The 27,804-nt window shown below is 35.6% G+C and overlaps 1 protein-coding gene across 1 annotated transcript in view; it reads right to left on the bottom strand.

Moving 5' to 3' along the window:
• Positions 1 to 27,804, bottom strand: part of mIF3 (mitochondrial translation initiation factor 3) — a 40,805-nt gene that overhangs the window by 9,097 nt on the left and 3,904 nt on the right. The window contains exon 2 of the mRNA XM_090401537.1: positions 6,796 to 7,051. Coding sequence (XP_090257663.1) covers positions 6,796 to 7,051 — 256 coding nt within the window. The remainder of the gene's footprint in view (positions 1 to 6,795; positions 7,052 to 27,804) is intronic.

Here is a 27,804-nt window from a genome sequence, read left to right as displayed (position 1 = left end):
TGAAAATGAAAAAGATATAAACATAAAAATTGCAAAATATTTAAAAATAACAGGAGTAATTAACTCTATATTTAAACCAAACCTAGTTCAAAAACAAACCAGGCTAAAAGTATACAATACATTAGCCCTACCGGTCTTAATGTATGGAAGCGAAATCTGGACAATAAAACAAAAAGACAAACAAAGATTAACAACAGCAGAAATGAAGTTTATGAGAAAAACTGCAAAATATACCCTATTTGATCACAAAAGAAACGAAGATATTATTAAAAAATTAAACCAAGAACCAGTAATTAAAAAAATTAAATAATATAAACATAGATGGATGGAACACGTTCAAAGAATGAAAACAGAAAGATTACCAAAACAAGTCTTAAAGTACAAGCCATTAGGAAAAAGAAAACCAGGACGTCCTCTTAAACGATTCAATGATGACTTCTAAGGCTGGAACAGGCCATACTAGGCCTAAATCCTTGATACGTATGATGATGATGATGATAATTCAAAATCCTTGCTGTAGAGACCCAACATGAAACAACAAGAAACATCTACTTTTGAGAGAAACGTATTTACATTAGTACAAGAAAAGTCTATTTAATATACTGCCAGATATTTCAGTTTGAAAATAACAAATTATCATCAGTGGCTAGACAGAAATCAGTTTTTTACAAGGTAGAATACAAACAATTGATCATTTAAAATTAGAGCAAGCCATGTGATGTTATATCGTTAATCACAATATCATTTCACTGAAGACAGGTAAATATAAGAGTGCAGTATAGTTACATGTATGACTTACAATGTCATACAAAAAACTTAATTTATAAAATCATACTAAAGCTATCATTAGACAGATGTAGTATCTAGAAGGTTTTGGTGGAAGGTGGGAGGCAGACCCTAACTCTGGGTCTGCCTCCCATTGACGAGACCTCAATAAAGGTCAAAACCGGTCTGGGTAATGGCCCTTAATGTATAGCAGTATACATGTCCGCAAGGAGATGTGCTTTGCATTATGGGAGATACTGAGACAAGGAGTGATGAGAGCTTAGTCCACCTTTGCTGTGAGTTGCCAAGGGATGTACCACCTTACCTCAGTCCTGAAGATATTTTCAGGTGCAAACTTTGTTTGCTTACACTTGGATAAAGGATTAAACTAAATTTATTATAGTCTAACCAAGTGCAAAATAAACTTCCAATAACTAACAGTTTAAAGCACAAACTATAAGAAATTATGAAAAAACAAGTTCATTTATTGGTATTATGAATATCAAAAAAGTTTGTTAAAAAACCGAATAATAGATCTATACAACTGTTAATACGTGTTAGCTCTTGAACTTGTTTTTTTGTAATTTCTTAGTTTGTGCTTTAAACTGTTAGTTATCTTTACTCCTAAACATGTTAGTCTGACGACTAACAAAACTTGTCGGGTTTGTTTTTTAGTACTTGTTTAGTTTTAAAAAACAGTCTTTTTTAAAAAACCACAGAAACCTCCGAATGATAATAGTTAGTCTTGATATCACTTATTTACTAATGTACCACTAACAGACACTCTTGATTTAATAAAGTCTAATTCCTTCCTTGATATCTATGAATTATTCAAATATATCATGTTTACAGGTTTACTTTACATGGCAAGGAAAAATTTACGAACAGATTAATGGCACTGCAACGGGTCCCCCCCCCATCCACTTTAGCTAACTTTTACATGTTTACATGGAACACTTTGAGAACAAAGTACTCGCCACAGCTACTTTCAAACCCTTAGTGTGATTAAGCTTCGTTGATGATGAGTTTACCATTGGTTCCACCATTCCTATTCCATATATCTAGGTACATCTAAGAAGATAGCCAAAGTGCTAATAAAACATAACCTTCACACATGTCAAATAAGAAACTCTGATCTGCCCTCCTAAGGATAAACTCAGTCCTCTAGCACATCCTGGAATGTATGAAGGTCCCTGTGACTTAGCCTACTATAGACAGACAGGAAGAGCTGTTAATACCCACCTTGGAGAACATAAGAAATACGTTCACCCATCATGGCAAGTCAGGACTGATAGACCACACTTTGGATTCTCCTTCACACAGGATTAGATGGAAGAAAACCAAAGTGCTATATAGAAGTCACTGCAGGTCAGAAAGTCTATTTTTAGAGTCAGCAATGGTATGAAGCATTTTCCTAATCTTAACAAGTTTGGTTGCATTAATCTGACAAAAATTTGGGAGCTTGTCATTTTAAGATCAACTCCTACTTAACTGCAATACTTCTGTTATTCAACATTAGAGGATACCAAATTAGGACTTTTGTCTTTTATATCTTTTGTCCATTACAATTTGAACTGTTTCACTTGCGCATTGTTGCATGCAAACTGTAACACGTTCTTTTGCTCTGAAGATACTGGTTGAAATTCAGCAAAATATAAGTCACTTAATAAATATCCTTTTATAAATTAATTTTGTGATGTTGTAATACTGTTAAAAAAAAGTTATGAATAACATCCGACACCTAAACTTGTCAATTAGATTATGTTCTGTATTTTTTAAGCCAAAATGCTAATAATCTATAAAAATGCTATAAAACTCTGTGCACAAAGACTTATGCATATGCTTACCATCCTATTCTAATCAGCATGTGACAAAGTAGAAACAATTCAATAAAAAAAGGATGTATTTTATGGTTTGTGAAATTTGAGTCAGTGATTTGTATGCATTGAGAATTTAGACTGATTCTGTTAAGCTAATATACCTGACTGGCACTATAAGTGACAGATTATTCAAGTATATCAATGAAACTAATATATGAGGCTGTTTTGAATTCACTATGATTGTATGCAAAACATGGAACAAGATGACAATTTCCTCAATAGAATCATATTTTCAGACAAAGCAAATGTTTCATATTTTAGAGTTCCAATTTATGCACTGAATATCTGGACTCTGAGAGAGATTCTCCAAAGTTGTGTTATGTGCACTTACAAATAAGTGTTCTTTTCTCTGCAAAGAAAAATTAGCTTTAAACAGTACTGTTGTTTTAGATATGTCAAAAAATTATATGCTCTTCCACAGCTTGAGAGAAAACATCCTATTATCATTTTCTAAATGGGCATATATATATATATGCTTTTGGAAACATTTTGTAACAAAATTTGGATGCCGTTTTGGACTCCTTACAAGCATGATCTGGCGATGTAAGTAACTACAGGCTTATTCACTTGCTTGTCAAGAAGCCTTCTGATTCATTACAATTATGTTCACTCCTATGTACTATCTAGCGATCAATCCACAGAAATGCTGTGCCTATACCCTCAAATTTGGATCTGACCAATCTAATCTTTGTATTAATGTTTTTTTTTATTCTTCCAGATCTTCCCATTGTAATTCATCTTCTTACTTCATTCACATGACTCTGGTTGGAAGAGAGCAATAAGCCCAAATAAGTAAACTGATCAGCTTTACCTCTGTTATGAACAGTCTTGAAGTATTTCCATTATGATTCTGTCTAGGATCATCAGCTTTGATTTATTCATGTTAATTTTGAGTCTAGATGTCAAGCTATGCCATTCTATTCTTCTAAGAAATTAATGCAATCATTTTCACTTTGTTAATTAGTACTGTCTTCCATATATCTTAAGTTATTGATTCTTGAGCCAGCTATCAAGTATATCTCATTCCTGACATTCAAAGGTTTCTTGATGATCTCCTCACCATAAAGAATGAAAAGTCCAGGAGATGTTTAGGCAGTTGAGCTTGGCAAGTGCAAGAAGAATGATTGTTATGGGATATTTTAACTACAGCAGTATAAGCTGGGAAGAGGAAAATGAATGTAGTAATAAGGGAATGAAATTTCTAGAATTCTTGAGGGACAAATGTCTTAGGCAACATGTAATAGAGGGAACAAGAGATTCGAGAATTTTAGATTTGGTCACAGCATCAGAAGAGCTGATAATAACTGAGATGACATCTCTCCTCCCCCAGTTGGAAAGAGTGACCATGTGGTTTTCACATGGAAGATGAAAAACATGCAGGAGTATCAAAGAAAAGGGAACATATGTGGAATTATAAGGCGGGTGATTATCTTAGATATCAACTTGGGGCAGTTCCATGGATGGCAGAATTGGAGGCCAGGATATCACTAGTGCTTGGAAAATTGTGAAGGAATATTTGTTAGCAGCAACAGTAAGCTGTATTCCATGAGTGAAGAAGCAGACATAATTTGGCATAAAGTGGATGACAAATAATATCAAATAGGAACTGCAGGTAAAAAAAGAGATTTTGGAAGAGATATAAGGAGAGGGATGGGGAGTAGATGCATGAAGAATATAAGACTCAGGCCATGAGAGTGACTAGTACGGTGAGGAAGACAAAACTGGAATATGAGAAGAGATTGGCAGTAAGATCCAAAGAAAATCCTAGGGAATTTTTTAGCTAGGCCAGTAAGAGGAGAAATTATTGTGGAAGAATGACACTGTGGAATAAAAATGGGAATAGAGTGACTGATGCAGAGGACATAGTGGAGTTGTTCAATGAGCACTTTATTGGAGTATTTCATCCTGGAGAAGAAGGTTTTAATACTAGAGGGGTAGGGTAGATTCGAGGTTTAGAGGTGCAAGAGGAGAGTGCATTCCAAATACTGAGTACTCCGGATGTCAGTAAAGCAGTGGGACTGGATGGTATTTCACCACGGGTTTGAGAGAATGTGCTAAAGAACTGACAGCTCCTTTGACCTGGCTTTTCACAAGGAATGGAAGGAAGGTAAGATAGTGCCATTGCATAAGGGCGGTAGCAGATTGAAAGCGTCTAATTATAGGCCAGTTTGTGTGTCATCAGTAGTTGTTAAGGTCTTAGAGAAATTAGTGAGGGACTATATACAGTGTTAGGCAGATGAGGGTAATGCTATCTGTGAAAATCAACATGGATTTGTTAAGGGGCACTCTTGTTTAAGTAATATGATTGCCTTTTATATAAAGTGACAAGGGCAGTTGAGGGAAAGGCATATACTGCCATTTTTTTGGATTTTGCAAAGGCATCTGACAGGGTGCCACATGATAAGCTGATATTTAAGTTACAGCACAAGGGCTTAGATGTCGGATTAGTCAATTGGATTCCGTATTGGCTGTCTGATAGGTATCAGAGAGTTCTGTATGGTGGGACAATATCAAGGAAGCAGAAAGTTACAAGTAGGGTTCCACAGGGCTCAGTACTGGGACCTGTATTGTTTAACCTTTATATCAATGACATTGTCACTAAATTGCAAGGGGATATTCAATTGTTTGCAGATGATGTGAAGCTGGGAAGGGTTATTAGTAATAGTACAGATGTGGTGGCCCTGCAAGAGGATTTGAATAAACTAGACAGATGGGCAAATGAATGGGGTGTATCAGTTTAATGCAGCAAAATGTAAAGTCTTGAAGTTTGGGATACATTGATGGGAGCCTGCATACTCGATTGGAGGAGCCGTACTGGGGGTGATGATCGATAGAAAACTGAAATTCAGGGGGCATATTGTAAAGGTAGTGAAGGTAACCCAGAGGACTGCTGCAATACTGAGAATGACGCTGACCTGCAGAGATAGAAGAATTATTATTCCGTTGTATAAGACCCTGATCAGACCACACTTAGACTATTGTTCTCAAATTTGATCCCCAGGATTTGAAGGGGAATAAATTAACTGTGAAAAGGGTGCAGAGGCAGATAACAAAGATAGTTTCAGGACTGTACAATGTTAATTATGAAGACTGGCTGAGGGAAGAATGTGGACTGCAGAGTTTGGTAGATAGAAGAAGGAGAAGTGATATGTGGGAGAAAGTCGAAGGCTTTGGTCTAGTAAATAAAGCATAAGTAAGCAGGGTCATTGAATTCTCTTGACTTCTCGGTAAGGTGTCTGAGATTTGATATCTGGTGCCTCTTCTCTTCATGAATTCAGCCTGTTCTAAAGTGATAATGGGCCTTCAAGTAATTATTCTTTCTTTGATAATTTAGAATATGATTTTACTTGTATTTGAGATTAATGCTGTTGCTCAATAGTTTTATATTTCTTGGTACTTCCACTTTTATGGATTGGGATAAAAGCTGTTCTTCATCCAGTCTGTTGGCCAGATGCTCAGTAGTCCAAATTTGATTGCACAATATCAGTTTTTCCAGTCTCCATATTTTTGATAGCTAGTTCTACCTCCTCTCTAATGATAGGAGGTTCATTTTCCCCATGTTTGTGGCAAACATTCATTATATAATTTTTTTTTTAATCTAACAATTATTTTTTTATTCACCTACTGTTAGGTATGGCTAAGTTTGAATTATGACAAAAGTAACTAAAGCTATAAGTCAGCATATTAAGTCTTTTAATTGCACGAGTTCTCAGGCTGCTTTTGTAGGATATAAAACCCAAAATTTCTGGAAGGAAAAGCCTTGCCACCTTCCAATGATACTGGTTAACTCACCTTCAGCTGAAAAGACATTATAATGATTGTTCACATCCCAGATGAAATTCAAGCCTGGGTCTTTTCAACTGATGTGTATGGACAATACACATCTCCTCACATCACATCACATCTACAGAAGCACAATAATGAATTCTAATCTAATATAAACTGTGTACTTGTGTGATATTAGATGTATTGTACTTCTACAATTTTAATTAAAGTCACTAATTTATTTCATGCTTCATAAAAAGGGCATAACTTCCATGTAGCAGAGCTTAGAGGTACAGTTTAAGAATACCTGAAACTGCAAATAAAATAAATAAAATAATAAACTAAATGCTTAATATTTTTTTATAAAGTTAAAGTTTATTCATACCATAACTTGTTTCTGATCTCCTGTAATCATAATATTAACTTCTAAATTCTTCTTGATCCACTTCTTCAGTAAGTTCATTTTGACACTCAAATCATGCTCTCCAATTTGCTGAGAAAGTATGAGTCTCTTTTGTTCTCTTTTATTACTGACATCACTTTTTTCATTTCCTCTTGTTTCACTCTTGCTTAGTTGAAAACTAGTCATTAGCTTATATACAGGATACTTTTTTACTGAGCTAGTGTCTACTTTTACTAATCTATCGGATAAACAAAAATTTAATTTACAGTTTTATTATTTCACATTAATAACATGTAAATATGATATTATTACTTAAATCAAATAGGACTACATTAATAATATATTCATAACATATCTGTATACCCAAAATCAGGAGGGTAAACTGGGTAGGAGGTAGATGGATGAACAGTATCATTAAGCATGAGCTGCTAACAAAAAAAAATGTTGTGGAGGGGTATACACTGCTTGGAAAGAAGTTAACAGACATCCCCATGAGCATGTCCGTTAACTTGGGAGAATATGATGCTCCAAGTAAATGCAAGTGTGTCCAGGTGAAATGGTGACGAGAAGGGAACTGATAGAGATTGAAACAGAAGTTGTGATAGGATGACATGTTACAGGCCTATCTGTTCAGCAAATTGATGGGAAGTTGGGCCATTCCAGGTAACAAATAGTGATACCATGCTGATATGGAAGATGCTACTGTAACTGCATAGTTTGTGAGCACAAACATCACCACACTTGACTGGCCTCCATCGAACCCTGATCTCAACTCTATTGAACATCTGTGGGATGAACTGGAGTGTTGGTTGAGATCAAGGGATGTCCATCCCACAACAGTCCAGGACATCATTACATATCTACAAGAAGAATGGTCCAAAATTCCCATTGATCACTATCATGCATTTGTGAAAAGTATGCTCCACAGGATTCCTGCAGTCATTGCAGTGAAAGGAGGTCCTACATCTTATTAAGGTTTATTCCTCACCCTATGGTATCTGTTGACTTCTTTCCAAGCGGTGTATAAGGAGAAGGATGACCAGCTAACTCATAAACAGTACAAGGATCAAGGAAGAAAGTTGATCATCGTAGTAAGGAAGGCAAAATCAAATTATGAAAAGAGATTAGCTGAACAGGCAAAAGGAAATTCCAGAGTTTTTTCATTATGTGGCAAGTAGGAGGAAAAATGACTATGGAAGGATAACTTTAATGAATACAGATGGCAGAGAGGTAATGGAGATAGGTGAAATTGTTGAGCTACTCAGTGATCATTTTGCAAGGGGATATCATTTACGTGAAGATATTGCTGTGGCAGAGACTGATGTGAGAAAACTGAGGTTGAAGAATTGGAGGTACTTAGTATATTGCAGAATCTGAATGCAAATACAACTGTGGGATTAGATGGGATATTGGCTCACATTTTATGAGAGTATGCAGGGGAACTGGCAATGCCTTTGCCTAGGCTGTTTAATTTAAGTCTCAGCTATGGCAAAGTCCCAAGAGAGTGGAAGGAGGGCAAAATAATTCCTTTGCATAAAGGAGGACCTATGCCTGTAGTAGCAAATTATAGACCAATCAATATCTCAGGAATGATGACCAACTTTTTCAGTTGGTCAAAAATAGAATTCAGGAATGAGGGAATAAGAATATGATACTCTGAGGGGCAGCATGGCATTGTGGATGGTCAGTTATGCCTTAGTAATCTACTAACTTTTTTATAATAGAGTGACAACTCAGCTGTTACTTTTTATACCAGAGTAACAGAGTTCGATAAAGGGAATGGCTATAAGATGATACTGCTAGATTTTGCAAAGGCAGTTGACAGAACACCACATGGAACTCTTACGTAAATTAAAATAAATGGAGATGGATAAGACACAGTGTTATGTGGATAAGAGGATGGCTGCTGGACAGATATAAAAAAGTGGTATATGGAGGAGCAAAATCCAGGTGAACACAGGTGACTAGTGATGTGCAAGGACCATTACTGTTTATTTTGTACATAAATGATACAGACCTGAAAAGAAATATTCAGTTGGTTGCTGATGACACAAAATTAGGTAAAGTAATAGTTAATCAAGATGATGTGGAAAGCTTGCAGGACAATTTAAATAGGCTGCAGTATGAGTAAATAATAGTGGGTGTCAGTTTAATGTGGAGAAATATAAAATTATGCATTTTGGATAAATAGATTACTTTAGGAATGTACTGATGAAACAAATAAAAATGAAGCAACAATCTTGATGGGAGATTTCAACGCTAGAGTGGGAGGTAACCCAATAACAGAATGCATTGGATCAGAGAGAGAATCAGTAATCAATAACAATGGAATTTTATTAAGGGACTTTTGCATATTTAACAATCTAAAAATCAGCAATACTTTCTTCAGGCATAAAAATATACATACATACACATGGGAAGCAAAAGGAACTAAATCAATAATAGATTACATTATTATTAACAACAAACTAAATATCAAGGATACAAAGGCTTTTAGATGGAGTGAAATTGATGGTGATCACATGTTAGTTGAAAGAGCAGATTTGAATTCACAAAGAGAACCACATACTCCAAAAGAAAAAAAAGATAGAGAATCAACAGCTAATAAACAGTTTAAAATTCACCTCCTAGAACAGGAGGGTGTTAGAAACTTATATAAAAGTAGAATAAGAGATAAAACAAACCAACCACAAACAATATTGAAACTGATTGGAAAAATATAAAGGAAACCATACTAAAAGAAGCAGAAAAAAACTTAGGATGCAAATCACAGAAAAAAAATGGCTCAGAACTTGGAATAATGACTTAAAGGAGTTAATCGAAAGGAAAAAACAGGCTTTTAAAATCTATCTGCAGAGCAAAAACACTGCTGACTATATACAATATAAGAAATTACGGGCTGAAGTCAAAAAGCTTTCCAGAAATATATGCAGAGAAGCTTGGAGAAATATGTTAAATCATTAGAACATGATATCACCGGACCACAAAAAAAACAGGTTTTAAAATTTTCAGGCAACTACAAACAAGAGAAATTGACAATTAAGAAATAATTTAATTTCCAAAGAGGATTGGACAGAACACTACAAAATATTGTAGAATGAAAAACAAGAAATAGAAAACATGACAAAACTCACAAAACTGAAGATATGAATATACAGTTACACCCCGAGTTACATAAGTAATGCGTTCTGTAAACCTTAACATAACTCGAATTTTACGTAAGTCAAATTTGTAAATTACATACATACAATAAAATGTTCAATGGCTACTCATACTGCTGTTTTACATTCATTTTTTTGCTATTAATCAGATATTTTCCATTTTTAATTTTTTTTTATTTTTGGGGTGATTAAAAAAAATTAAATTATAAAAAGAGTGTGGTGTGCAGAGACAGTGAATATATTTAAGGCACAGTATGATAAACTGTGTGTATAACAGTGGACCTCCCACAATGAGTCTTTGACTCCGTGGAGGTTTTTTATAATAATATTAATAATAATAATAATAATATAAAAGAATATAAAAACAAACTGAAATATTCACTTTTCAAATAAAAAAATGTCTTGTGATGGCTAAGTTGGCTATTATAAGGAATGTTGTTCTGTGGGAAGTTTTATCCCCTTTTGATTTGAAGGCTGAGGGTAGTCGGGGTTGTCTGAGTTGTCATCTTGACTTTGTTGTGAACAGCATCTCATAAACATGTCTAGAGTAGATTGTGTAGTCACATGCTTCTTGTCCTCGTAGATGACCTTCTAGCTAGACATATTGGAATAGATATGTCTAGATATATTGGAACTTTTCTTTTAAAGTAATTGCAGACCTTTGTTTTTTAGATTTATTACCAGTGCATTTGATTTTGCATTTGCATTCCATTTTAAGGGTAAAAAAAACAATGAGACTAGCAGTGATAACAAGTGACTGAGCTAACCATGCGAGGCATCTACTACTGTACCGCAATAAGGCTGTCAAAGATGCACCTGCGCAAAGCCGCAAACGTGTTCATATGCGCTAGTATATTTATTACGTAACTGTGAATTTACGTAAGTCACATGTTACGTAACTTGGGGTGTAACTGTATAGGAAAGTAAAGAGGAAATAGTAATGGAAGAATTAGAAAAAGAATAATTAAGAAATCAAGAAATAAAAAAAAGCCGGGCCTAGATGGAATATGCATTGAGCTCTTTAAATATACAATAGCTTAAAAGAAAACCTACTTAAATTCTTCAATAATATCTGGAAATATCAAAAGATCCCAAAAGAATGGGAAACTGGAGTAGTAATAAATATTCACAAGAGGTCCCAAGGACAAATGTGGAAATTATAGAGGCACAGCATCTAAACTATATGCAAATATCTTAAAGAACAGACTAATTAAATACTCAGAAAATTATTTAGAAGAAGAACAGTGTAGTTTTAGAAGAGGATGCACAGATGCTTCTTTCACAATGTAACAGATCATAGAAAAAAAGAAAATAATTTAACCTACCTACTTTCCTTCTATTTATTGACTATGAAAAAGCAGCATATGATAAGATGAACAGAAACCTACTCTGGAAAATATTACAAGGCGATAAAATACCTCCTCAGCAAATTAAAGCAATAAAAAATCTATACAGAGAAACAAAAATCTGCATCGAATTTGCAGATGGAACATTATCAGAACCTTTGTTTTTTTTAGATTTAACCATATATAAAGGAGTGAAACAAGGTTGTGGCTTATCCCAAATTCTATTCAACATTTATATAAACAGAATCTTAAAAGAATGGAAAACAACTGTCAAAGATGGAATTAAACTAACAAATAATATACAGCTAAATACAATACTTTATGCAAATAATCAAGTACTAATTTCAAATTCAGAAGATAAACTCCAAACTGCAACTAACCATCTAAATGAAATAACAAAAAGATTTAAAATGAAATCTCTGAAACAAAAACTATAACAATGTGTGGAAAGAAACACCATTCGAAAAGTCAAAATTATGCTTTCAAATATTTAGGAAATATAATCTCACAATTCAATACTGATTCACAATTGGAAAAAATACTACAAATTTACAACAGAATGAATGGCATATTTAAAAGAAATTTTGGAAAACAAATGACTAAAGAAACTCAATTAAGATTACATATTTGTTCTCAGATCTAGTCCCCAGGATTTGAAGGGGATAAATTAACTGTGGAAAGAGTACAGAGGCAGATAACAAAGATGGTTTCAGGACTGTACAATTAGTTATGAGGATCGGTTGAGGGAGTGTGGACTGCAGAGTTTGGTGGATAGAAGAAGGATATGATTGAGACTTTTAAACTGTTGAGAGGTGGTTACAGGGTTGATACTGGGGAGTTCTTTCGCTTGGTTGAACAGCGAGAAGGAGTCATGACAAGGGGCCATCCCTGGAAGTTACGAAAGGAAACTGTTCAAATGAGGGTGAGGAGTGGTTTCTTTGCATGGAGAGTGGTTGAACCATGGAATGCATTGCCTGATGGAGTGGTGGGAGCGAGAACAGTCAATGCGTTAAGTAGTAGTATGATAGACTTTGTGTTTCCTAGGAGGGGCCTCCCACGATGAGTCTTTTGACTCCATGGAGGCCTGAATAATAATAATAATATGACCTCTAAAACATCTCTTAAATTTTGAAGTGAAACTTGGATTCTAAAACAAAAAAACAGACAAAGAATGGAAGTAGCACAGATGAAGTTTCTAAGACCTCTCCTGGGAACTCACTAGATTAGATAAAAAAGAAAAACACAGAAATAAGAGAATGATTATATACAAAAAACATCATACAAGAAATAGAAGAATACCAGCAAGATTGGCTACACCACATAGAAAGAATGAATAACAATAGGATTCCTAAACTAGCACTAGAATACAAACCTACGGGAAGAAGAGACCTTGGATGTCCAAGGCGAAGATGGAAAGATCAACCTCATCTACAGAGCAGGAACGGGATATAAAAAGCCCTATACCTAAATTGTTCAGACTAGGAGGAGGAGATTACAAGCTGTGTACACCATTGATGGAACTGTACCACAGGAACAGATGAAACTAAGGATTTAGGTGTGGTGGTAGAGAGAGTTGAAGTTTATAGGGCATGTTGCTAAGGTGGCTCATAAGATTAGTTGGCTATTGAAGAACACATTAACAAGTACAGCTAAAAGAAGTCACCATTCCTCTTTATAAAGCCTTGATATGACCACATTTGGATTACTGTGCTCAGGTCTGGTCACCTGGGTTTCTTGAGAATAAGCAAGTGGTGGAGAGTATCCAGAGGCAAGTGACCAAGATTTGCGAGTGGTCTGCGGAATGCTCACTATGAGGATAGATTGAGGGTTTGTGGATTGCAAAAGTTGGTTAATAAGTGAAGGGGGGAATATGCCAGACACGTTTAATTACTTAAGAGCTTTTATAGGATTGATGCAGGGTAAATGTTTCAGCACTTGGCTAGAGGAAGCAGAACAAGAGGTCATCTCTGAAAGTTGGTAAGAATGTGGTTAGCAAGGTTGTGAAGCCTAGATTTTTTGCTTGGTGAATGAATGGAATAGGTTGCCTCAGTCACTTGTGAGTACTTTATCTGCTAAGGTTTCAAGGAGAGGTATAACAGATATTGTGTTGATAGTCTGGGTCTTAGGACTCCATAGAGGTGGGTGCCTGTGCCTCAGAGCAGCCTATGTATCTTCTCTGAAAACTATGAATGCATGTTTCAGAAAACATATCCACAATTTGAAGAACAAGTTCTTAAACCATAAATTAACAAAAAAAATGTGAATCCACTAAGGGATTTCATTTTGAATACATCTATATTATAAGCTTTACATAGAATAGATATTAGGAAATATTCCCCACAGAAATCTTTCACTCAGTTCTTGATTGACACTTTGCTTTCAGCCTTTTAAGTGAAGCACACCTGTTAAATTTTTTATATTGTCTATCAGTTTATTCTAAGTCTGCCTCTTTTTCAAGTTCCTGAGTAAGAATGTGGTTAAGAATAAGTCCTTCAAGAACTTGCATTGGTAGGCCATTTGATCTGCTGATATGACCAAGCCACAAGTTATTTCCTTTGAATCTTGGGTATAATGTCATCTCTAGAACCAGCAAAAGAACTGATTCTTTATCTTACTTCAAAATTTGTGATGTGATCAGTGTATGGTATTTTTAGGAGTTGTCTATAACACCTTATTTCAAATGTCAGCAACCTCTTTTCATCTTCTTTTAGGAGGGTCCCGGGTTCACTTTTATTGACCTATTTTCTGTAGGTCAATAAAAGTATGACATATTAGTTTATTATGTTCTATGTATTTTTCTCCAACAACATGGAAAAAAATATGTAGAACATACTAAAATGGCAATATTCCATCAGATCTACTTAAAGAAGGGAAGAGAACCTACTGTTAGTGCACTTGACAAAATTTTCCAGCAGGTGTACAATACTGAGATCTGGCCTGAGAAATATTTTTGAACATCTTACTCTTATGTATTGAAACAAAAATGGAATTCAATTATACTCCTCTTCTTTTTAAATCCAGCCTGGAAGAATGAAATTTGAATCCTATTTTTGCCTCAATATGTGAGAGTAAGATGTCCAGAAATATTTTGCTTGGGTGGATGATGAGGCTCTAATTGTCCTAAAATTATTGTGCTTTTTTTTACTGTTTTTTGGAATGGGAATAAGGATAACTGCGTCCCAGTCATTTGGCCAAATCTCAGCATTCAGCATCTGCTGGAAAATTTTGTGGAGTGCACTAACAATAGGTTCTCCTTCCTTTAAATTATATATTTAGTTTAATCCTTTATCCAAGTGTAAGCAAACAAAGTTTGCACCTGAGGTATCCTCAGGACTGGGCAACTCGTGGCAAAGGTGGACGAACTTCATATCACTTGCCTTAGTATCCCATAATGCAAAGCACATCTCCTTGCAGACATGTATAATGCTATGCATTATGGGAAGGGTCACTACCCAGACTGGTTTTGACCTTTATTGAGGTCTCTTCAGTGGGAGCCAGACCCAGAGGTGATACCAAGGTTGAAGCAATGCAGAAGTGATACTTCAGGAGCAAACTTTGTTTGCTTACACTTGGATAAAGGATTAAACTAAATATATAATATAGTCTAACCAAGTGAAAAAACTTCCAACATCGTTCTCTAATCCTGAGTAATTTATTAATAAGGTGTGACACCTTTTGGCAACTCGTATAGGTAAATATGACTTCTGCATTGCTTCAACCTTGGTATATCACCTCTGGGTCTGGTTCCCACTGAAGAGACCTCAATAAAGGTCCAAACCAGTCTGGGTAGTGACCCTTCCCATAATGCATAGCATTATACATGTCCACAAGGAGATGTGCTTTGCATTATGAGATACTAAGGCAAGTGATGTGAAGTTTGTCCACCTTTGCCACGAGTTGCCCCAGTCTTGAAGATACATCAGGTGCAAACTTTGTTTGCTTACACTTGGATAAAGGATTAAACTAAATATATAATATAGTCTAACCAAGTGAAAAAACTTCCAACATCGTTCTCTAATCCAGAGTAATTTATTAATAAGGTGTGACACCTTTTGGCAACTCGTATAGGTAAACATGACCACTGCATTATATATGTCCACAAGGAGATGTGCTTTGCATTATGAGATACTAAGGCAAGTGATGTGAAGTTTGTCCACCTTTGCCACGAGTTGCCCCAGTCTTGAAGATACTTCAGGTGCAAACTTTGTTTGTTTACACTTGGATAAAGGATTAAACTAAATATATAATTTATAGTCTAACCAAGTGAAAAAAACTTCCAACATCGTTCTACTCCCTTCTTTAAGTAGTTCTGATGGAGTATTGTCAATGCCTGCTGTTTTTCCTGATTTTGATCTTAAGATAGTTCCTTCTACTTCTCTAAGTATAGGGCAATCACTATTCTCTGCTATCACTGGGACAATTCCCCCCACCTCTAAATTTTGTTGGTCCAAGCCGTCATCACACTTGAATAGTTTACTTGAATAATCATACCGTCTTTTCAATATTTTTTTAAGGTAATATTTGTTCTATCCTCATCCTCAATTATCCAGCTCTTACAAACAAAAGGCTTTATTAATTTCTTAATGATTTAGTATTCCTGTTATAATTATTCTTATGAAGATTTCCTCGATTTCTTTGAATTCTTTAGATAACCATTTATTTTTTTGCAAACTTTACCTCCTTTTTAATCTGTCTGTTCAGATAATTATACTGTTCATTGTTGTTCCCAGTATGCTGAATTGGTCATAATCCACTGAGCACAAAGATGTAATATTTCTTGGGTAATCCAAGGTTTATTAATACTGAAATTTTCTTCCTAGGATATTTTCAATTGCTTAAATGAATGTCCTTGAAAACTGTTGATAAGAGGTATTAGGATCAAGAGTTCTTGCTGAGTTTATACAGGTTTTGTATTTCATTTTTATAAATACATAATCAGTTAGGTTCCCAGTTCTTCCATCCAGAAAGACCCAGGTCTATTTTTGTGACCTTTTATGTTGGAAAAGTGTGTTAATTATGGTGAGATCAATCTGAAAAACAAATTCTATCAGTTTCATACTCCTGTCATTTGTTTCTCCTAATCAAAAAGGGCCGACAAAGGAGAGAAAATTCCTTCCTATATCTATTCCGATTTTTGCATTCTAACCCCCCCCCCCCCCCATTGTACTACTAGAAAGTCTTTCTTGGGTGGTTCACAGATCAGGTTACTGATTTTGTCATAAAAGATGTTAGCACCTATGCACTAAAGCATGTCACCATACACTTTACTTAAACATATTAAAAGAAAGGCTAAGCTCCACTGAAAAAAAAAAAAAAAATTATGAGCAAGGAGGAGCAGAACGGCTTCAGGAAAGGAAGAGCATGTGCAGATCCAACACTCACTTTAAAATAAATAATGCAAAAAGAATTGAATTCAATATCATATTAATAACATTTATAGACTAAGAAAATAGACTATGCTTTTTCATAAAGGGAGAGAAAGAGAGGAAGACAAAAACTGTCTATTGGAATTCAAAATACAAATCATAAAAACAGTCAAAAATATTCTGGATGAAATTTATATAAAAACAAAAACAGATAAGATAACATAACATTGAAATCAATGTAAACTGATATGATTAATGGAGAGTAGTAAGTATTACTTATTAATGTTTGATTTTTTTTTTTTTTTTAGAATAAAATATGCAAGAATGGAAAAACAAGAGTTAAAAGAAATTTAGAATAAGGGGAAAAAGTGTCACACCTGTTACATGTAGATGATCAAATTATTTTGGTGAATCAGAAGATGATACAAAAAATATTTATGCACTTATTACTACATCAGAATAATTCAATAAAATTTCACAAGGAAAAAAAAAAAAGGAAATGATCACAAAATGGTGTAATTCATACTTTAATTTTAGTGGATCCTAAATAATAAATTTCAATGAATACAATAAAAACAGGCCAATTATTATATATAATAAGAGAAGCTATCACTGCCAAGTCTTAAATCTAAAACTGAAAATGCTTACACTGCTAGAAAATGTTCAGAGCTGAATTTTCATTTCCTGACATTTCTGTAGAATAATCATGATGTCAGCAACAAATTTATGGCATTTAAACAAATTTATGGTATTTAAAGAGCTCTATACTCTTTACTTTTATCTGACTCCAAACCATCCTTTTGTACTGTGGATAGTCTAAGAGTTTATTATTTTTTTTGCAAAAAAAAAAAAAAACAGAAATTCTTCTCTAGAGACCCAACATGGAACTCCTTCATAACAGTGCATTATAAACGACAACAACAAAAAAATTAACTTGCTAATATTTTCCTCCTTTTGTTATAGTATTACAACATACATACACAAAGCAATAAATGATAGCTTATATTTTGGTGGATTTCAAACTAGCACAGTTACTTCTTACAGCCCATAAGTATAATGAGTACATGAAACAATTCAAACTGTGATGGACAAAAGACCTAAAGTCCTAATTTGGCACCCTCTTATAGAAGTTTTCATAGTTCTTGTGTTGAAGATTCTAAAAATAGTCTCTTCGACCTGTAATGACTTCAATATAGCAAATTGGTTTATTTCCATGTATTCCTGTACGAGAAAAGCATCCTGACTTGTCGAAATGATAGTAGTGAAAGTGCTTCTTATGTGCTCTGAGACAGATGTTAATGAATCTTTGTCTGTTCATAGTACACTATTACTATTACAGGGCACTTCATACACTCTAGGATGTGATAGAGGATGGAGTTTGTGTTTAGGAGAGTGAATCAGAGTTGATAATTTGATATGTGGTTTGAATGTGATGTGAAGGTAATATTTCATTACTATCTTTTCAGATGTATCTCAGATATATAGAAGAGGAATAGTGGTACTTGGCTCTTGTGTATCTGTGGAAAGGAAGGGGAGGGACATGTAGTATTTTTTTCTATTTTATAAGAGTTATTACTGGCCAAAAAAGTGCAGCAAAGATAGCTGAGTTCTGAGGTGAGTTACTGTTTTAATTAGCTCTGCTGAGTGCTTTGTTCTCAAAATGCTCCATGTAAAAATTGGCTGGGTGAAGGCAACCCATTGCAGTACCAATTAATTAGTTTGCAGATTTTTCCTTGCCAATGAAAGTAACTTGCATATATAGTAAATATGAATAATTCAAAAACATTGGGGGGAGTGGAACACTTCATGAAATCAAGAGTGTCTGTTAGTGGTACATTAGTAAATAGCGATGTCATATCAAAGCTAACAATTATGTCTGAATTTTTAAGGATGCGAGTTTTTTTTTTTACTATGATTTGAGTATTGAACAGGTTTTTTTTTTTTTTTCTGAAAGTGGAGAAGTTACCTGTAAGGGGAGCAAGAATGACTTAACTAGTTAATTGCTAATTAATTAATTGGGTAAGTTTATAAAGTTGGATTTATGGATTTTAGATACCCCCAGATCCTTGATAAATAACATGAAGGATCTTAATTTGTGGTTTCTTTGGGTGAAGAAATAACTTTTTTTTTTCAATAATTTATGAATTTTACTTTCATGACATAGCGGGGGGGGGTCTCGATATATGAATTTGAACCGTCTTTGTGCACATTAAGAAAAAAAAATCAGAGTATATTGCTCTGTGGGTTTTAAAGAGCTGCTGGCAGATGGAAGATGAAGTGTTTTCCTTAGGCCATGCACAGAAAAAAAAAAAACGAATGGCAGAATGTAGGCATGACAAGATGGAAATTTTGTGGCTTGTGTATGCAGTGTTGTCTAGACAACCCAATCTACAGCTTGTAGTAATTCTTTAATATACAAATCAAAGGATTATATAGCATACTGATATGTAATATAAAGGTTTTCTCAACATGGTAAAAAATAACTTGACCAATGTGGTGAGGAATTTATTCTAATGTTAATCTTTGATGCTAGCAGCTCTAGGCATCAAACCAATAGCTCATTTGTTTTAACGTAAAGCTCAGGCAGGTAATTTGGAATACATTAGACACAGTTCTGATTTTCTGATAGTGGACAGACTACAACTATCAAAGAGCACTGTTTCTAGCAGAAGCATAGACCTGTCATACTTAATGTAGTTGTGAATGGATAAAAGTGCAGTAATATGGTCAAGATGAAACAAAGAACATTGAACTGTGCCAAAAGAGGTGGAAGACAGAGTGAATGATGTTTAATGAGTTTCAACTCCTATTCCTAATCTGGTGTACGTTTTGGTATAAATCTTAACTTTTCATCAAATATTATTATTATTACGTGACACTTCTAGGGAGTCCAAAGACTCATCGAGGGAGGGAAACCTACTCTTCAACTCTCTCTTTCTCCACCAACTACAATGAACTGCAGCTGCACCAACACCATCTACCACCACTACTATTTTCACAGACAATCACAAACGTCCATACCCACAGCAGGATTCGAACCCGCAGCCTTTTGGCTGGAGAGCAGATACACTAACCACTCGGCCAGCCAGGCTGGCATTAATCCCAAGAATTTTGTACCTGTTACAACTAGGAATGAAATAAGAATATGTTTGTGGTAAAATGCCCATAAATGATCTTCTATGACACCCTAGTCATTTTTCCAGCTGGGGACATGCAAACAGGTTTAGGATTTCTGTTATGAAGTTAATTTTGATGGTAAACATCATGACACTTAACTTACCTCTTTGTAGGATTCTTTCCATATGGTGAGAGGAGTGGGAAAGAGCAGATCTCACTCAAGCTTGGAAGGGTTTATAAATAAAAAGAAGAAGGTTCTCTCTAAAAATCAAAGTTCTGTAGGTCTTTTAATATTATTATTCGAGACCTCTTGGGAGTCAAGGACTCATCGAGGGAGGCTGTAAATTACCCAACCCAGCTATCATACCTACCCTTGAATTCATTTACACTAGATGCACTCACTACCTGTAAGGGCAAATTATTCCACTCACTCACTGCTCTCTGGGAGAAAAACCTAGCTCTTACCCCTTTCTTGAATGAGAACAACCTTAACTTCCATGGATGCCCCGTGTTCTCTCCCTGCCTTCCATATAACGAAAAATTTCACCATTTGAAATGCTATAACACCCATTCAAAGGTTATAGACCTTTATGATATCACCCCTCTTTCTCCTGTTAACCAGAGTCTGTAATCCACATACTCGCAATCTGTCCTCATAATCTAAATCCCATAATCCGGCTTCTTTATCCCCTTGGAACCCGGAAGATCAAATCTGCGCACAGTAATCCAAGTGTGGTCTTATCAAAGCTTTATAAAGAGGCAAATAACTTCTTTATCCTTACATGTCAAGGTTCGCTTCAGCATAGAAATTATCCTCTGAGTTGTATTTGCAACTTTTGCTATGTGACCTGTGAACCTTAAATCTTATCCACCAATACACCAAGATCGATTGCCTCTTCAATTTCTGATATAATATGCCGCTGGATTTCTAATCACGCCAAAGTGCATATCTTTACACTTACTAACATTAAACTGACAGCCATTTTCGTTTGCCCAGATTTCCAGTCTATTCAAATCATTTTGTAATTGCTGAATATCAGTAGCATCCCTGATTGCCCTGCCTATCTTTGCATCATCAGCAAACAATTGCAAATCTGATGATAGACCCTGCTTGAAGTCATTAATGTACAGATTGAACAATAATGGCCCAAGAACTGAACCCTGAGGTACACCACTGGTTACATTCACACCCACTATATACCACTTTTTGATATCTGTCTGTTAACCTTCCCCTGATCCAAGTCAACAGATTATGTTCCAATCCCATATTCTCCAGTTTACGCAACAGCCTATCGTGTGGTATCCTATCAAATGCCTTAGAAAAATCAAACATTATCATTGTGTATCCATTTCCTTTATCCAACTCGGCCGTAACATTGTTATAAAATATGAGCAAATTGCTAAAACATGCCATTCCTTTAGTAAACCCATGCTGTTCCCTGCAGAGTATAGAATGATTGTCTACCCATTTCTGTATGCGAGTTCTTACTAACTTCTCTAAAATCTTCACTACCACACCAGAAATACTAACTGGTCGGTAGTTAGACACATCAGTTTTGCACCACCCTTGTGCAATGGAACTATATTACATTCCTTCCATTCCTGTGGTATCATTCCTGAGCTGAGACTCAAGTTATACAAATTCAGTTGAACATTCCTTTAACAAACGGGCAGATATTTCATCTGTCCCTATTGACAAATTCTTATCCAGGTTATGCAAAAGCTCTTCAACCTCATTTTCATGAACCTCTAACTCTTCATTAAACGTAGCAATAGCACTGTGCACCATACTACATACGCCTGGTTGAGAAGGACACTGACCTGCAGAGATAAAACAGTTATCATTCCATTGTATAAGACCCTGATCAGACCACATTTGGACTATTGTTCTCAGATTTGGTCCCCAGATTTTGAAGGGGATAAATTAACTGTGGAAAGGGTTCAAAGGCGGATAACAAAGATGGTTTCAGGACTGTACAATGATAGTTATGAGGATTGGCTGAGGGAATGTGGACTGCAGAGTTTGGTGGATAGAAGGAGAGGTGATATGATTGAGACTTTTAAACTGTTGAGAGGTGGTTACAGGGTTGACACTGGAAAGTTCTTTCGCTTAGTTGAACAGCGGGAAGGAGTGATGACAAGAGGCCATCCCTGGAAGTTACGAAAGGAAACTGTGAGCAAGAGGGTGAGAAGTGGTTTCTTTGCATGGAGGGTGGTTGAACCATGGAATGCATTGCCTGATGAAGTGGTGAGAGCGAGAACGGTCGATGAGTTCAAGGAGTGGTATGATAGACTTTGTGTTTCTAAGGAGGGGATCTCCCCTCGATGAATCTTGATAGACTTTGTGTTTCTTAGGAAGGACCTCCCACGATGAGTCTTTTGACTCCATGGAAGCCTGAATAATAATAATAATAATAATATATTTTAGCAAAGTGAGCACTCATTAACTGAACAATCTCCTTAGCTTCCGACACTCGTGTACCATCTGCATTCAATAAAGTTATTTATTGAATATGGCATGTATATTATATGCCACATGTTTTTTTAAGTCAAAGAAACTGATACTACATATCTTTTTTTAGGAAAGACATCCTAATGGACTTTTTCAATACCATACATAAGAGGTCACTAAAACGACAGCACCATATGTTGGGATCATATGATCAGAGAGAAAGCTCTTGATGAGCGTTTCTTGAAGAGTTAGAGGTTGTATGTGTTGGGAAAATGTGGAAAAAATTGTTCCAAAGAACAGAGGTATGAATAGAATGAAGGAAGAGGATGGGAGATTGGTTGCTGAGTCTGCAGCTGAATGGTATATGGATGTTGACCAGTAGCTGCCTGCGTTTGTACACAGAGGGAAGTGGAAGAATAGGGGTGACCAGTTCAGTGTCCATTGAAATACATTAGTTGAAACTCATCAACAATGCAGAAACAGAGCATCTATGGGAAAGCAAATGGAAGAAGTTAGTGAGGAAAGAGTCATCTATTAAGCAAATTTCTCTCTCTCTCTCTCTCTCTCTATTCTGGATACAATCTAACATTCCGAGGGAAGTTTGTGGGAAACAACCCTAGATATGAAAACAATAAGTCTGGACAGATTTGAGATTTATAAAATGTTAGGAATTGAGCAGAAAAGATGTAATGTTTAGAACAAAAAAGAATACCAAGTTTTTTTTTAGACTGAAGAGGCTGGATGTGAACATCAATCATCAATACAAGAACAGAAAACCGATCTTGGTTGGCGAGTGGAGTTACTAAAAGTGAGGGAGAGTGAAGCATAATCTTTCTTCCAAGAAATAAGGCAAGACTGCATTTTTTAGCATTTTGGTAGCATTAAAATTTATTAAATTTTCTTCAACCCACTTGAGAATGGCTAGAAGATATGTATTTAATGTACTGGCCACTAAATCTTGAAGCTTGAGTCACCTGAGTACTATGAAGTTCTGTGAATAATGAAGAGGAATGGAGTGTACTATCATCAGCAAAGCTATGAATAGGATTGAACATTGACAGTAGGTGAAAGCATAGAGTCTTGGGGAACTCCAGCATTAATGAACAAATTATTTGATTTGTTCAAAGCTGGAGACCAGAGAATAACCAGAAAGGAAGCTGGCAATCCATTCTTTAAAGGAGAGGAGGGAAACTATAAGATAGTAGATTGGAAAGAAAGCCACAATGCCAGACTCCATCAAATGCCTCGGAAATATTGAGAGAGTGTACAAGTTTCTTTCAATTTTATCATGTCCTGTGTCCAAAAGTAAACCAGGTTAGTGAGGAGGTCTGAGGTAGAATTAGAATGGTGGATTCCATCTTGGTGATCCTCAATTAACCAATGGATCTTTAGGTAGTGAAGAAATTGGCTGTTGATTACCTTCTCCATCATTTTTGAGAATATTGAAATGAGGACAGCTATCTTCTGAAGACAATCAAGCATTCTGGAGGAGATTTTAGGTGCACCATCCCAAATATGAGAATATTCTACGAGTTTGCAGATTTTAGATTTATAATATGTCAGGAGTTGAGAAGAGAAATACTGTTTAGAACAAAAAAGGAATACCAAGCTTACCTGGCTTTTGAAAAGGGAATTATGATTGCCCTTTGCCAAGGATCTGGAAATTCATCCTAACAAATGATTCTATTGTAGAGGCAGAGCAGCTGTTCTATGGAAGATCGTGTCAGATGTTTGAACATCTCATAATCAATGTCATGTAGTCCTACAGTGCTTGCTCAGTTTTGGCAAACTCTCTCCAAGTGTATCCAAAATTACTTTTGGGTAAGTAATTGTACATCCATTTTGAGTTTCAGAATTGGCAGACTAGGTGGCTTGCACTTTCTAGATTTTGTCTGGAAGAAAAGCTATACTGGCATATTCTTCTGCAAGAGGAATCATACAGAAGCATATGCCTGCAGTGTTTTACCTGGCTTCTGACTGTGATAGCTCTTTTCTTTTTCTTTTTTTTTTTTTTTATCAAGTGTTGAATTTTTCTTTTTGGGAAATTCTGAATGGCCAGTATCCAAGTCTTCCTTTTCAGGAAAAATATCAAAGACATAATCAACCTGCATTCCATCCAGGATATTCAGAATTTTAATAATTTTGGATGCAACATTCTTTACAGTTTTTCTGCTGAGATGTATGGAGACTTTTTCTTGTGAGATGGTTCTTAAACTTTTTTTTTTTTTTTTTTGCTAAAGGAATTTTCATTTAAAGAGATCATTCCTGGGATGATTTTTTTTTTTTGTTTGTTTGAAGGGAAGCTCATTAGAAGATTTAATGTATTTGATGAGTAGATTAGATTATAGCAGCATTCTAGGTTGATATAAATGTGAGAAACCGGGCAGTCATGTTGTGAGTTAATGTCCTTTTTTTTTTTTTTACATGCTTAGGAATGAGCTGGATGTTCTCCTTTGCAACTGAGCCACAACAAACAATTTTAGTATGTCATGGCACTTGAAGCATTTCAAAGATTTGGGGTGTAAAGCCTTAACCTTTTCAAGTGGCCTGCTTTTACACTAGTTTAGGTGATTGAGGGTGCTAAATGTAAGGTTGATATTCCTTGTCGGAGCAAAATTAACATTTCTACATATAAGAATTCTTCTTAAGATTGTTGCTCCTTTACCTTTCACTTCAGAGCAAATCCCTCCTCGCCCAGAACATCAAGAAAGTCCAATTCTTTCGTCACTTCCTTTCATTTTTTTTTTCTTTTAAAAATATGAACTTTATAAACTTAAAGGGCTATACAAGCTTGGCCAGAGTATGCTTTTAAAATCATCCATGCCCATAGCAGGATTCAAATCCACAGCCTAGTGGTTGGAGACAGAACATTACCTACTGGATGTGTTATAAGGAAAAACAGTGTATTAGTGAGTGTTGTTTCAGTATTTCTTCAATTAACACGAAAAAACACACGAGATAATACTCTTTATTTAAGGTCAAATATTTCAGCCTGAATATTACAGGCCATCATCAGTGGCAATAATAGTTAATTACAAAATAGAATGCGAATAATAGATGATTTGAAAAAGTAAAAGCCTTGTAATGCTGTACATTAAACAACGCAATGGCATAACTGAGGAAACCATTGTAAGAGCCTCATCATGTATAACATCATGAGGCTCTTACTTTTTCAAAATATTCCATTGTACGCATTCTACTATTGTTGCCCCTGATGATGGCCTGTAATATTCAGGCTGAAATATATGCCTTAAATAAATAGTGTTACTCATCCATTGTGTTTTTTCATGTTAATTGAAGAAACCTCTCATGGCACAAGTATCTCTTAAACAACAATTAACAGTCCTATCAGTATTTTCAATAGTTTCTGAACACAGCTGGCACCCAGTAAAAGTCCCTGATATTCGAGAATGGAGAATTCATACTTCCCATGTTTTTGTATTATGGGATACTGAGGCAACTAGTATGATGAAGTCAATAGCCTCTCTATATAGAGAAGTAGCCCAGTCATGAGGATACTTCACATGCAAACTCCATTTGCTTACACTTGAGTAAAGGATTAAACAAAAATATAATTTGTCAAATATAATTTACTTTGAAAAAAATCTAGTCCTGTTGCCCTTACTAACCAAAATCTTACTCAATTTCTAGAGATTATTATTATTATTCTAAGATCCCATGGAGTTACAGATGCATCTAGAAGGTCCCTTCTGTCATACACACAGCTCAACATACCATGCCATAAACACATTCAAATTCTCTGCAGACATCAATGTTCTCTAGCAATGCATTCCAATCATTCACAACTTTCCATGCAAAAAACCTGTTTCGCACCCTCCTTATACAGCTTCCAGAGATGACCTCTTGTTCTCCTCTGTTCTCCTACCATTTTATGAAACCTCTTCAACATTGATCCTATAACAATCCCTTACTAACTTGTATGTCTCTACCATATCACCCCTCTTCCTCCTATTGACTAGATTCTGTAGATTGCATCTTCTCAACCTTTCCTCATATTCAACGTTCCAGAGATCAGAAACTATTTTGGCCAATCACCTCTGGATCCTCTCCAACATCTCTTCATCCTTTTGAAATCCAGGTAACCAAATCTGTGAACAGTAGTCCATATGGAGCCTAATCAGAGCCTTATATAATGGAACCAGAATCTCCTTACTTCTACATGTCAGTGTCCTCTGATCATTATCACAATTCGTTGTGTTGTCATCACAATTAACAATATGTCCTCTAAATTTTAGTTTCTTATCCACCATCATCTCAAGATCTCTTATTTCCTCCAACAATATATCCTCACCAAGAGTAAATTCTACATTCCATCTTTGTTTTCGAAATTTTAAAACTTTACATTTTGCAACATCGAATTGGTATCCCCACTTCTGTGCCCATTCTCTTGGTCTATTCAATCTTCTTGTTCTACTACTCATAGTTTGTCCCAACTAATAGTTTTGTCCCAACAATTGGGGAAGATTTGAATCCCCATTCAAATCTTCCCCAATATCATTAGCATACAGGTTAAACAGCAATGGCCCTAAAACAGACCCTGGAGGCACATCACTAGTGCCTTTCCTCTTCTGGGATATTGCTTCCCTCATACACAACTTGTTGATACCTATTAATATTAAGACAAGCCCCCAGGGAGTAAGGGACTCATCGAAGGAGGCCACATACTACATGCAGCAGCTATCATGCTTATTCCTGAATTCATTCACACTGCTTGCATATCACATCCAATGGCAATTGGATGTGGTATATGCAAGCATCTTTAGTCTGATCAGTTTCTTCTAGCATAATCCCACCAATACAATACAATACACCATTGAATATATCTAATCACGCAAAAGTGCGTGACTTTACATTCAGTGAAATTGAACTGACATCCATTTTCCCATGCTCACAATTCCAGCCTATTCAATCATTCTGCAAGTACTGCTCATCAACAGCATTCCTGATTAGACAGCCAATCTCAAATCCAATGCACTAGTCTAATATCCAACCCCATCTGCTCTAGTTTGACTATCAATTTATCATGTGGTAATCTATCAAAAGCCTTTGCAAAGTCTTAGTATACTACTGTGTATATCCATCAAAGATAATACCGTTGCTGTCAACCCAATTCTGGATCTTGATTCATGGTCTTTCCAACACCTTAACCGCAACACCTGACACACACATTGATCTATAATTTGATGCTTGAATTCTGTTACCTCCTTTATGAAGTGGTACAATCTTGCCTTCCTTCCACTCCTTTGGAACTTGACCCAATGTAAAACTCATTAAACAAATATGTCAAGGCAGATACCAACTCCCTGGCACATTCCTTCAAAATACACAGTGATATATCAAGTCCCACAGCCTTATTAATATCAAGTTTGCTTAATTCCCCATATACCTCTTTCTCACTCATGGTCAGTCTTTCATCCTCCTCATCGTCCACTGCTCTCAAATTCTCCATGATGTCATATTCACAAGGATGAAGACCTTTATGAATGGCTCATTAAATATCTCAACTATATCCTCTGCAGCAGTTGCTC

This window comes from Typopeltis vanoorti, chromosome 12 (genome assembly GCF_054136105.1).
Source record: "Typopeltis vanoorti isolate ZY-2024b chromosome 12, IOZ_Tvanoo_1.0, whole genome shotgun sequence".
NCBI classification, from domain to species: domain Eukaryota; kingdom Metazoa; phylum Arthropoda; class Arachnida; order Uropygi; family Thelyphonidae; genus Typopeltis; species Typopeltis vanoorti.
Note: the sequence above shows the minus strand (reverse complement) of the source record. Positions and strands in the feature narration are given on the sequence as shown.